The sequence below is a fragment of the Alexandromys fortis genome, unplaced genomic scaffold (assembly GCF_014885135.2).
Source record: "Alexandromys fortis isolate MF-2015 unplaced genomic scaffold, M_Fortis_MF-2015_v1.1 scaffold_80, whole genome shotgun sequence".
Lineage (NCBI taxonomy): Eukaryota > Metazoa > Chordata > Mammalia > Rodentia > Cricetidae > Alexandromys > Alexandromys fortis.
In genome coordinates, this window is record NW_026068174.1 from 8,176,933 (window position 1) to 8,190,067 (window position 13,135).

General features: G+C 48.8%; 2 protein-coding genes across 3 annotated transcripts in view; one reads left to right on the top strand and one right to left on the bottom strand.

Moving 5' to 3' along the window:
• The window catches only part of Tsr1 (TSR1 ribosome maturation factor), an 11,481-nt gene extending 10,593 nt beyond the window's left edge, over positions 1-888 (bottom strand). Inside the window, exons 1-2 of the mRNA XM_050128903.1 lie at positions 647-888; positions 383-486 (exon numbers count right to left, since the gene is read on the bottom strand). Coding sequence (XP_049984860.1) covers positions 383-486; positions 647-743 — 201 coding nt within the window. The 5' untranslated portion in view covers positions 744-888. The remainder of the gene's footprint in view (positions 1-382; positions 487-646) is intronic.
• A 1,013-nt stretch (positions 889-1,901) lies between these two features.
• Positions 1,902-13,135, top strand: part of Sgsm2 (small G protein signaling modulator 2) — a 38,187-nt gene continuing 26,953 nt past the window's right edge. For both annotated transcript variants that reach the window (XM_050128901.1, XM_050128902.1), the window contains exons 1-2: positions 1,902-2,029; positions 7,252-7,327. In XM_050128901.1, the coding sequence (XP_049984858.1) occupies positions 1,973-2,029; positions 7,252-7,327 (133 nt within the window). In that variant the 5' untranslated portion in view covers positions 1,902-1,972. The remainder of the gene's footprint in view (positions 2,030-7,251; positions 7,328-13,135) is intronic.

Below are 13,135 nucleotides of genomic sequence, written 5' to 3' on the forward strand. Positions count from 1 at the left end.
CTCTCTCTCTCTCTCTCTCTCTCTCTCTCTCTCATTTTTATTTTATAGACAGGGTTTCTCTGTAGCTTTGTAGCCTGTCCTGGAACTCGCTCTTGTAGACCAGGCTGGCCTCGAACTCACAGAGATCCGCCTGCTTCTGCCTCCCAAGTGCTGAGACTAAAGGCATGCGCCATTACTACTCAAGCAATCTATTGCTAAAAGCCACGTGTATGTTTTGTCAAGGAGTTTGGCAGGGCCTCGGACTAAAAAGAACATGGCCCGAAAGTACCCTGCGTTTATTCTCCACTTTCAGCTCAGTTCCGGTCACAGTTTCTAGTTTGAGGTATCACCCATTGAAAACCATTCAGAAGCCGCACCGTTTCCCAACCCCCACTCCTCTCACCGCCTCCCTTTTCTGCTTTCGGAGCTGGCTGGCGCGATGCCTCTGGTCTACTCGGCTGGGCTGCTTCTTCAGCTTCTTGGACAAGATTTTCGGTCCTACACGGCCTGGAAGGCAGATCAAAAGTGACTGCTCCGCACCATTGATTAACGAGCAGGAACCTTTCTGCGCTCCTTAGAAAGAGCCTTTGGCAAGAGTCCCAAGTCTAGTCTCGGTGTCGGCACGGCTATCGGCTAAGCAGCCCTTCTTCCTCCTCTGTCCACTCACCTTTACTGTCCCGTTGTGCGGACGCACCGCCGTGGTGCCGCCAGCCTTTATGAGGTTTATTCTGGTGCTTCAGCGGGCCCGAACGGTGAGCCGCCATTCTGCGGCCCACGTGCACCGAGTAAGCACTACTTCCGGCAGGACCCGCGCGTTTCCGGCCCCGGGGGCCGACCTCAGTGTTGGCCAGACTCCCGCGCCTTCTCGCGAGGTTTGTCCCGCTAGCCTGTGAGCGCTGGGTGCCTGAGTCCCCGAAAATACATCGTGGTAACTTTTCCCACGCTGCAATCCGCTGATGAGCTGAAAGACGCCAGACGCCGCAGACTCCCGGCTCCGGCTCTTGATACACCGGACCTGTATTGCGACCATCTTTCAATTTTTTCACGCTAAAGTTGCATTACGTGGAAGAAAGAAATAAAGGCGTCCTGTCACGTATATTTTGCACACTGATCTCTTCGGTCCCACTGATTTTTATAAAGGGATATAGTGTCACTGAGTAACCTTTTCTTTCCTCTATTACTCTAATTTCCCAAGCGAATCACTTAGAAGGGTTTCGTCTCACCCTCACCGGCTCCATTCTAGCTTGTCTCTTACTCCAACTCCTGCCCCCCCCCTCTTTCCACAAATCTGCAAGATGAGCCAAACGGGACGTGAAGACCCTGAGGAGGGTGAGGGCTTCCTCTTGTGCTCGGGATCTTCGTAGCTCGCGGCTGGGTTCTTGCTTTTCTCCCACAAGCTTTGCAACTGAGAGCGACTGACAGAGCACTGCATTCGGAGGGGTGGTGGGACCAGATTCGAACCCCAGAGACGCAGAGCCGGGAACTCCGGCCTCCTAGGTCCTCTCCGAGTGGCCAGAAGTCGGGAGCGGTGCGCTGAGGTTGCGGCCAGCCCAGGCACAAGCACCTTTCCAGAAGTCCGCCCGCTCCGCAGCGTCTGGAGAGGAGCTGGCTCCCAGCGCTCACAATGCGGGTTCGCGCCCTCGGGGCGGGAGCCTGCCCGTTGCCATGACAACCGTCCCTGCGGCGCGCGCCCGGGCCCGACGCCCCCAGGCGTCCGCACCCGCCCTGACCCCCCCCTCCCGTCGCGGCGCACACACCCCCTCCCTGCCGGCTGTGGGAAGGGGCCGGGCCTGCTGCCTGACGTCTGCGGGGCTCGGAAGATGGCTGCGGAGCTGAGCACCGGGCAGTGGCTGCGGCGGCGGCAGGCGGGGAGCGCGGCTGGCGGGGGCTCCGCCTCACGCGTGGGGCGCTGAGCCGGGAGGCGCGGAGGCGGCGAGGGCACGCGGGGGATCGGGGGGCCGCTGGGCAGCGCCTGCCCGCCACCTGCCGCACCATGGGCAGCGCCGAGGACGCAGTCAAAGAAAAGCTGCTATGGAACGTGAAAAAGGAGGTACGGTCGGGGGTCAGGACTCGGGGGCTCGCGCCCCTCCTGCAGTGCCCCAGGAGCGGAGGGTCACGGTTCCCACGCGCACGGCCGCCTGCGCACCGGGCGGGGGCGGGGTCCTGTGCAGTCTGTGCCTTCCGCCCCTCTCCGCGCCCGGGGCAGCGCCCTCGTCCTGGGTCAAGCAGGCGCCCTGGGGCTTGTTTGCTTCGGCGGTCCTCCGGCTCCCGCCCTGTGACGGCAGCAGCGCGGGGGGACCGCGGTCGGGGGAGGGGTGGCGGCGATTGCCGGAGAACCCGAGTTGCCCATTCATTGCCGGGACTGCTCGGGGAGGGGGCGGGGTCCCCGAGGGCCTCCGGCGGCTTCGAATCCGAGATCTAGGGGCTTCGCTCTCTGGTAGCCTACACAGCCCTCGTGTATTCTTCTTGCAAGCGAGTCGTGGCTGGCTGAGGGTTTGTCGCACACTTCACTGCTTCTCCCTCCACGCCCACCTCCTTACCCAGGAACCCGGGTATTTTTAAGAATGATTTTTAAGTCTCAGATTGTTTTTTCTCTTTTGAGGGAAATCCTTCAGAAACAAGAATCTCTCTACTAATCCCCTTTACCTTGACCCTGCTTAAAGCTCATTTCAATTTCGGGGGTGGGGGAGGAGGGTTGCCCATATGAATGACTCACCAGCTTGTGAGAGAGCCTGCAGTGTGGATGAAATGAATGAGGCCTTCCCCAGCCTGCCTCTGGAGCTACATCTGCCAGGTGTGAGCTGCACGAGGGGAAGAAACCTGTCTGTTTGTTCACTGTTTTGTATCCAGGGCCTGGCACACTTGTGGGCACTCTATTTGGTAAATATATCTGCTGATCTTGGAAATTGAGATCTGGTGGGAGTCTTCAATAGTTCAGTCTTTGTTTTTTGTGAACTCGGGTAAAGTTATTTAAACTCTTTCAAGTCTTGGTTTCCTCATCGCTTTTTAAAATAGGATAACACTGTTTATCGCGATATATGAATGCACCGTACTGTTTCATTCACCCTTAGCGTTTCAGGATTTGAGAAGATTTGGGGCTCTCATTCTGCATTAACCATTATCTTGTACGAACAACTTCATTGTGCTTTTGCTGCCAAGTGGCCAAGTGAGGGTTTCTTAGGCCAGGGCTTTTTTTAAATAGTCTTAGGCTCCAGCCTTGTCCCCAAAGAGAAATTTCAGTGATTATCCCCAGGAAGAAGGGAGTCTAAAGACAGAGCTGAGGGAGGGTGAGAGTACAGAACTAGAATTATTTGAGACCCAGATTTGAGAACTGATTAGGTATGTTGGAAAATGCTTTTGAGAACATGATTTTCTTCCCAGTGTTTCAAGAACGATTGATTGCTTTGAAAACAATGTGTGCTGCAAGAATGTATTGTATCTTCCTGGCAAAGTCTGCGGCTCTCTGGACTCCACCATCTCCCCCTTTAGTGCTTGGTTTACAGACAACCATACTCTTTTCCTCTCCTACAAGAAGAGACAGCTGAGAACTATAGGCAAGCTTGTTTTCACAGAGGACCTCTGAACCAATCCTAAAAGCATCAGTTGGTTCTCATAACCCAATATATGTCCCTCCAGTTGCTTCAGATACCTGTAGCTCTTTAGTTGTTGAGTTCCTGCAAAGACCATCCTGGGAAGTAATCGAGAAAGCTTGTAACAGCTTGGAATGCAAGAATCATCCAATCTGATCCCCATTTACCTCACCACTAACTAAGAGCAGTTCCAGCAGGAACGAACCTCCAGGTCCTTCTTCCTCCTTAGGCCTTAGGTGTTCTGCCACCTTCCATGTAATACCGTGCGTGTTCAGAGAGGACCTTGGCCTGGCATGGTGGTGTATACCTTTAATCCTGGCACTCAGGGCAGATGGAACTCTATGATACCCAGGCCCAGTCAGGGCTACACAGTGAGATCCTATCTCAAAATAAATAATAAGTAAATAAATAAAACAAACAGAACCCTTTGGGAGCCAGGGCACCATCAGGATGCTGCATCCTGTCCAAAGGATGACAGGCAGGGACTAATGCTGAACATGGGAGCATATATGCCTAAGACTCCAGCACTCATGGAGCCGCAGCAGAAGAATTGCAGGAAGTTTGAGTCAAGGCTAGGCTATATAGTGAGTTTGAGACCAGTCTGGTCTACATAATGAAAAACAGAGTTGGAGAGCTTGCTCTGTGGTTAAGAGCACTGTCTGTTCTTCCGAGTTTGAGTCCCAGAAGTAGCATGGCAGCTAACAACTGTTAGCTCCAGTTCCGGAGGAACTGATGTCCTTTTCTAGCCCCTGCAGGTACCACATAAACGTGGTGCACAGACATACATGCAGGCAAAATACCCATACCCATAAAGATAAATAAGTTCTTAAAAAGATAAGGACTGTCTCTGCTATGACTTACTTTTCCTGTGCGTTTATATTTTTTATATCTTCTTTATGCTGTGGTTGAGGGAACCCATCTCTGATTCCCAGTGGTGGCTCTTTGACTCCTGGCAGATTCCCCATGGAATCTGGCGTAAGTGCAACTAGAACCTCATGCTGATGATGGGAGTGTAAATTGCTACAGCCACTTTGGAGAACGTTTTGGCAGTATCTGGTAAAGCAGAATACATGCATCCAAAATTCCTTGCCTAGAAATATAAATTTTAAATAGCCAGCACATATGTTCACCAGAAGATATGTCCAGGTGTTCATATGATTCATAACAACTCCAAGCTGGAAAATACCCAAATGCCAGTCAACTGTGGTATTTTCACACAATTGGAAGTGAACAGTCTATAGCAGTACACGACAGAAACGAATCTCACGATCGTTCACTCAAGCAAAAGAAACAAATCACAAAACACTACTTTCTGTTATTTCGTTACCTTTTTTTTTCTTTTTAGTATAAAACTTGCAAAACTAAGATAAGAACTCAGAGATTGGGCCTGGTGTCACATCCCTGTAATCCCAGCAGGACAAAGGCAGTGGGAATAAAAGTTCAAAGCATGCATGGGTTACAAGAGTAAATTCCAGGCTATCATAGGGAATTTAGTAAGATCCTGTCTCAAAAAAGAAGAGGTTTGAGGCTGGGCTAGGTGGCTCATGCCTTGATCCCAGCACAGAGGCAGAAGCAGACAGATGTCTTTGAGTCATGGCTAGCCTTGTCTCTATAGTGAGTTCCTGGCCAGCCAAGGGCTACATTGTGAAATCCTGTCTCCAAACAACAGAAGCTCAGTTCTGCTGCTTACCCCAGCATGCACAAGGCCCTGGGTTCAGTTACCCCCCACACACACAAAGAATAATAATTAAAATTTCAAATAAAAGAAGCTAGCTGGTGGTGGCACACGCCTTTAGTTGTAGCACTTGGGAAGTAGAGGCAAGTGGATTTCTGTGAGTTCAAGGCTAGCCTGGTCTACAGAGCCAAGGCTACACAAAAGAAATGCTGTCTCAAAAAAAAAAACCAAAATAATAATAATAATAATAATAATGAAATTAAAAAGAGGAAAAGAAAAAAAGATAGTGGGTATTTGAGTATTCCTAGGAAGAGGTGGTGACTGGGGTGGGGGATGATAAAGCAAGGTGCTCCAGCACACAAGTTATATGTTGTTTATTTTGTTGCTTAAGACAAGGTATCCTAGCCCAGACTAGCCTTGGAGTTACTGTGTAGCTCAGGTTGACCTTGGCCTTGAACTCTTCTTTCAACTTTACTGCCTGTGTATGTGTGTGTGTGTGTGTGTGTGTACACATGCCACAATGTGTGTGTGTCTCACGTATGTTGTGTGTGTGAATATGGGTACATGCATGCCACTGTGTGTGTGTGTCTTGCACATGTGTGTGTGAGTATGGGTACACACATGCCACAGTGTGTGTTTTGCACATGGTGTGGTACACACATGCCAGTGTGTGTATGTTTGTGTGTTTTGCGCATGATGTGTGTGTGAGTATGGGTACACACATGCCACAGTGTGTGTGTGTGTTTTGCACATGATATGTGTGTGAGTATGGGTACACGCATGCCACAGTGTATGTGTGTTTTTTGCACATGATATGTGTGTGAGTATGGGTACACGCATGCCACAGTGTGTGTGTTTTACACATGGTGTGTGTGTGAGTACGGGTACACGCATGCCATGGTGTACTTGTGTGGGTCAGAGAACAATTTGTAGAGTCTATTCTCTCTTTCCACTTTTACATGGATTCTGGGACTTGAACTCAGGCCTCCCTGAGGTTTGCTCAGGAAGAACTTTTACCTGATGAGCCATCTAGCCAACCTGGGCCTCGAACTCTTGATCCTCTTTGTCTTCATCTCCCAACGGTTGACATTTCAGGCATGTGCCACCCCATCTGGCACTTGTTCTGTTTGCTACTCTAAAAGTATGCAGTGTGTAAGAACTCACCCAGCCTATGAGATTATCATATAAGCTTTTTATGTTTAATGAATAATAATAAACAATAAGAACACCTTTTGTGGTCCTAGAGATTAAACCTGGAGACCTTGAATGACAAGCAAGCACTACCATAGAGCTACATCCCCATCCTATAAGTGCCTTTTGGGGGTTGGGAGTAGAGACAAGGGCTCATGCTGTAGCTCAGGCCAGCTTCAGGTTAGCCCAAGTTACCTACAAACTCAAACCCTAAAGCATCAGAGTTCTAAAACCTAGCTAGAATGAATGAGAGTTGATGAGCCATTGATGGACTAACTCCTGACCTCAGAAAAGGAGGGGCAAGTTGTTCATCTGCAGTCTGTATGTCTACCTAGAAGCCCTTCTCCAGCTCAGTGTGGATGAGCAAATAGTCTCCCATCCTTGTGTCTAAACTGGGTTCTCCACACTGATTGCTTAGTGGATTTGACATCTCTTAGTTTCCTCTCAAAAAGCTTGGGGCAGGCTATGCTAAGGAACATTTGTTTCTCCACCCTTCCCATCTTTGTCATCTCTGCAAACACCTCAAAACCTAGGCCACGAGGTCACAACCAAGCTATTTACCTTCCTAGAGACTTGTTTTGTTGCTGTTTTCCCTTTTGGTGCTAAGAATTGAATCTGGAACCTTGTCTGTCCAAAACAGGCTTAGCCACTGAGACATACCCTCAAACCCCAGGAGTCCTTTGCTAAGGAGGAAATTAAAAATAATAATGCTAGCCTGAAGGTGTAGTTCAGGGATAGAGTGTTTGCCCTGGGTTTACTCAGTAGCCCAGCAAAAATAAATACATTAAAGTAATGAAGATGCCCATTTATTTGCAGGTGAAGCAAATCATGGAGGAGGCTGTCACCAGGAAGTTTGTGCATGAAGATAGCAGCCACATCATTGCTCTGTGTGGTGAGTCAACACTTTACAGTGGTGGGTCCCAGGCTCAGGACTGAGCATATGGCCCTGGGACCTGGAAAAGATGAGTCCTCTGGTTTATTACCTCTCGAATATGAGTGTGAGTCCCAGTCACCCCGAACACTTCTGAAGTCTGTTTGACCTCCATCCCAGATCTAGTGAATCAGAGCCTTCAGGTTACAAGAAACTGTTTATTTTAGTACCTTACGACAATAGTTCCCAAATTTTAGTCACACCTGGAAGTGTGTTAAAACATTCACAACCAAGCCGGGTGGTGGTGGCGTGTGCCTTTAATCCCAGCACTCGGGAGGCAGAGGCAGGCGGATCTCTGTGAGTTCGAGGCCAGCCTGGTCTACAAGAGCTAGTTCCAGGACAGGCTCCAAAGCTACAGAGAAACCCTGTCTCAGAAAAAAACAAAAACAAACATTCACAACCACATCATACATGGTGTCTCAAGCCCGTGCTCCTAGCTATTTAAGAGGCTCAAACAGGAAGACTAACCAGTTCACCAGTTCAGGGCTTGTCTTACCTCTGGAGTATCCAAGGCCAGCCTGGGAAATTTAGTGAGAGACCTTGCCTCAAAAAAAAAAAAAAAAAAAAAAACCAAACAAACAAACAAAAACCGTAGAAAGAGATGACTCAGTAGCTAAGAATCCAGGGTGGCACAAGCCTCCTTTAATCCTAGCCCTTGAGAGGCCAAAGCAGGTGGATCTCTGTGAGTTCAAGACCAGCTCTAGTCTACAGAGCGAGGTTTAGGACACCCAGGGGTACACAGAGTAACCCTGTCTCAAAAAACAAAAGCAAAAAAAAAAATAATAATAATAATCCTGAGTCGGGTGGTGGTGGCGTACACCAATAATTCCAACACTTGGGAGGCAGGGGCAGGCAGATCTCTGCGAGTTCAAGGCTAGCCTGGTCTACAAGAGCTAGTTCCAGAACAGGCCCCAAAGCTACGGAGAAACTCTATGGGGGGCGGGGGGATCCTTGCCCCAAATGCTTTGGTGTTTGAAACCCACCTATATTATCCGTCCTTTTTCACTCTGGGGAAAGATTAGTTCTTTGGGGATGCTTTTTGGCTGCCACATTTTTCTGGTTGCTCCATTGTCCCAATTCCCTATGCACTTGGTTAGAGTCAAAAGAGCATGAACATAGGCAAGGAGGAACAGCCAGAGCTTCTGGCTCTAGAACAGAGTTGCATGGTGGGGAAGCATCTGTAACGTGAAATAGATATTTCTCTTCGTATGAAAAAGCTTATATCTACATAGAGTTTTCTTTGATTTCCAGAAATTTGGCCATCCTCTAACACCCTCTAAAGGAGAGGAGGGTACCAGAGCCTAGCATGTCTTAGCTCATACTCAGAAGAGATGCTTTATTTTTTATTATTGTTATTGTTGTCATTACATCATATTTATTCCATGTGGTCTATGCATGTACACATGTGCACTGCGGCACACCTATGGAGTTCAGAGGACAGTTGCTGGGAGTCTGATCTCCTCCCACTGTGTGGGTCCTGGGGACCCACAAGTCGTCAGGCTTAGCCTTAAACACCTCTGAGCCTTCTTCCTGGCCCTGCTTTTGGCTGCAGTGAGACAAGGCTGACCTTCCCATAAGTGCAGCAACACTCCAGAAAATACTGTCTGAGCAGCAGAATGGCAAGAGCAAGATAGACAGTCTCTGCCCCAGGACCATACATTCTGCTGAGAGAGAGAAAGACAGGAAAAAAATGTGTGGAAAGATTTGATAATACATAACAACAAGTTCTGTGGAGAAGAATAAACTAGTTACAGAGGGTGACTGGGAAGGAAGTCAGTGAGCAGAGGCTGTGACACAGGGCTGTGAAAACGACTGCTCCAATACTAAAGCCATCATAGACAAGCGGTGTGTTCTCTCTCTCTCTCTTTTCGTTCTTCCCTCTTTTCCCTCTCTTCCTCTGTCTATCCTTGGCTAACCTTAAACACACTGAGTCTCTTGACCTTCCACCTCAGCCTCTCAATTACTGTACCGTAAGCATGTGCTGCCCTGCCAGGCCCACCTTGGACTAGTGTTACCTCCAGTAAGCTCCTTTAAAACTAGAGCAGTGGTGTCTACCTCAAATCTTCGTGGGGATCGAGTTTACGTCTGTTAATGTACTTAGGCTTGCAAGAGCAGAAAATGGGTTTTCTTCTCTTTTCAGTATCAAGGCTGGGTCTGAATTTGCTGCTGCTTCATCATAGAACCCAAGACCTGGGAAAAGAAATAGAAGGTCTCCAGTGTCAGGATTATTAGCCTAGAAGCATATTAGAATTCTGGCTTAGTGCTAGGCTTTGTCAATGCACACAGTGTAGAAAGCTAACACATAGTGAGAACAGCTTGTGCATGGGTGCACCGTGTGGGTAGCGAGGGAGAATGAAGGAAGGAGGCTGGAGGGAGGCCAGCAGCAGAAAAGCGTTAAGTATCCCACATTCAGCTGTCGAGGTGAGAAGCACCTGGCAGCTCTCCTGCAGCTGGCCTGGGATTCCCAGCCCCCTGGGAGCTCTGGGCCTCCTGTCTAAGGCTCTGAGCTCTTTCATCAGGCCAGAAGATCACACTCTGAGAGAATGGTTTTGCTTTGAACCATTTTTGATTATTGTAGTAGACAAAGCCTTCAGGTTTCCAGGGTTTTAAACTGGGTCCAGGAGGAGGGGCGTGTTCTGCTGGTCTTCCAAAACTTCCAAGAGTCACTGGTGCAAACATAAAGGCTACAGGATCAGACAAAAAGCTTGCGAGTGAAGCCACCCAGATGTGAGGCAGCAGGCAGTGTCAGGGACTGAAGTGACCCAGATGGCACTTAGGGCACTTTCTACACATGAAGAGTGTCAGCCCTGACTGAGTTGCCAGAGGAATTCAGGCCCAGGCTTCTCACAGCCTCTTGCAATTCTGGGATCTTGTGTGTGTTGGTGAGTATGTTAGCATGTTTGTGGTGTGTGTGTGGTTGTTTATAGGTGTGGGTATGTGTGGAGGCCAGAGGTCAACCTCAGATGTTGTCCTCAGGACATCCACCTTCTTTGTGGGGACAGGGTCTCTTCCCTGATAAAGCTAGGTTGGCTGGCCAGCAGTCCCTGGATGGAACCAACTCCTTCCTCTCTTGGTGTGTGTGTATGTGTGTGTTTATTTGTGCATTCATGCATGCATATGTGTGAGGGGGTTGTTGTTGCTCTTATTTTTTGAGGTAGGCCTCGCTATGTAGCCCTAACTGTCATGAAACTCACAATGAAGACCGAGCTGGCCTCAAATTCTGAGGGGTTCTCTTCCTGCCTCTACCTCCCAAGTGCTGGGATGAAAGGCATGGACCACCACACCCATCTCACTTAGTGACTGTTTACGAAACTCAAGACAGTAGCTCAAACAACAGCTTTTAAAATCAAATAATTCTGAGCTGGTGGTGGTGCACCCTTTTAACCTCAGCACTCCAGAGGCAGAGGTAGGAGGATCTCTGTGAGTTCAAGGCCAGCCTGGTCTACAGAGCTAGTTCCAGGACAGCCAGGACTACACAAAGAAACCACCATGTCTCGGGGTGGGGGGAGGGGTGGAAGAGTTTAAGTTCTGGATGAAAGATGGCTTAGTGGGTAAAACTGCTTGTTGTCAAACCCTGTGACCTGAGTTTTATCCCTAGAACAACCCACATGGTAGAAAGAAAGAAATGACCTCCTGGCCCCACATGGTGGAAAGTGAGTGCACTGTGTGTCCACACACAAACACACCCACTGAATAAATGTTTTAAGACATTTTAAAGAAAAAAATGAAAAAAGTTTAAGAATTCAAGGTCCCCCCCATTGATGCAGTGTCCGAGGCCAGCTCCAGGAGACCCCTTTTAACAGACTCACTGCCGGGCTCCATGGAGAATACTTGCTCAGCATGCCTGAGGTTCTGGCTCCAGTCTCTAGTTGAATCAGATTAATGCTGAATATTTTTTTCTGTAGCTTTGTGAATATTCTTCCACCTCCCAGTCTCGACCCCCTTGGACTGGTATATCCTGCCACCTCCTCCATGGTGGGAGGAAGGTGCTTTTAGCATGAACCATAGACAGAGCTCTCTGAGTCAGCATTCAGCAGCAAATTATCTCAGGTATGCCCTTGAACCTTGCATCTGAAGTAATAACACATGTGCCTATGAATACTTGTTCTCTTGCCATTGAGAGATTTAGGGTAATTGAGGCATCGACCCATGAAGCTATGTTTCTCTGAGCCTGACCTCCCCTACAGTATCTTTCTACTTCCTCTCTTCTAGTTGGTTACTGGGATTGTGGGGCAAGGCCTCACTGCGTATCCCTGGCTGGCCTGAAACTCACTATATAGACCAGGCTAACCTTGGACTCACAGAGACAGGGGATTGAACCCAGATACTGAGGCAGGCTAGACAAGCACCTACCACAGAGCTATCCCCTCAGCCCTGTGGATCTTAACCTTACACGACTGAGAGAGGAGTCTGGCTTTGAAGAGCAGTTCTCAGACTCAGTGTGTCTTCTCACACCATCACCAGCTGCTAGGTATTATGGGTGGGGCCTGGGCCAGCCCTGTCTCCTCAGCTTTCTTGGGCCAACCTCAGGGTTGCTTGAGGCTGAAGCTAAGCTGTAGTGGGAGGTGGGGGTAGAGCCTGGAACTGGGAATAACGTGGGGCTTTATTAACCAGCTCCCTGTTGCTAAGCAGTTTTCATTAGCCAGTTAGGTCTCCCCTGCAGTGAGCTTCTTCAGGGAACGGCAGACAGATACTAATAAGCTGGGAGAGCAGCAGGTGCTGCAGGAGGTTGCATCCCACCTGGGAGATTGCAGCCAGAGCTGTTTCTGCACAGTGACTCAGACTCCAGGCAGTTGCTAGCCTGGCTCTTTTCAGCAAAAGGAACTCCTTCCCTCTTCCATCCAGTGACTAGCTTATTCTCAGACTATCTAACTTTTGCTTTCCATCCAGAAACGAACAAGTCAGGTAGCTTTTCAGCTATGGTCAGGTAGGAAGGCAGATGTCCAGAGCAACTGGTTTCCCTCCCCCTATGCTAGGGCATAGCCAAGGACACCTACGTGGTTTGGTCCATTGCTGTCTCTGGAGTCAGACAGACCAAGGTTTGCATGCTGGTTGTGTCTAACCCATAGTTACTCGGTTTCATCTCTGAGCCAACCTGCAGAAGGTAGATTTGAGCACTGGAATAGCTACTCGGGGCTAGAGGTGGGTGGTTAGCTCAGTGGTTAAACTCGAGATAAAAAACAAAAAAGAGCCACGCAGGTAACGCATGTAACATGGTGTCCAGGGGCACCTTATTCTTGAACCGTCTCTGGAAACCCTCCTCAGACATACCCTAGGAGTCCCTCTAGAAATCCATGTTTCTGGCAACCTGAGACATCTAGACAGTTGAGGAAATCTGAAATCTGGGAACTCAGGGATTTGGGTCATATTAAGTAATCGTTATTAGGGCTGAACATTATGGTGCACGCCTATGACCCTAGCACCTGGCTGGGGACAGTAGAAGCAGGGACTGCTGCAAGTTTGAGGCCATCCCAGTCAACGTAAGTTCTAGGCTAGCGGGGTAACATTGGCTCCAAAAAGAAAGAGAAAAAGTGTTTATTATTGTAGGCTAAATAAAGGCATATGTACATGGGTCAAGAGTCTAGAAGTTACCTTAAATAATCCAGAGATAGGAAAAAATTGTTTGCTTATGGTTTAGCCAAAGCAAAATTTGGCTGTGGCCTGTTAATTATTAAATGGGCAATGGGTATATGGGGGATTGTTATTCCATCCTCCTGACTTTTGTGCATGCTTGAAACGTCCCTCAACCAATTGATTTTCTAAAGAGAA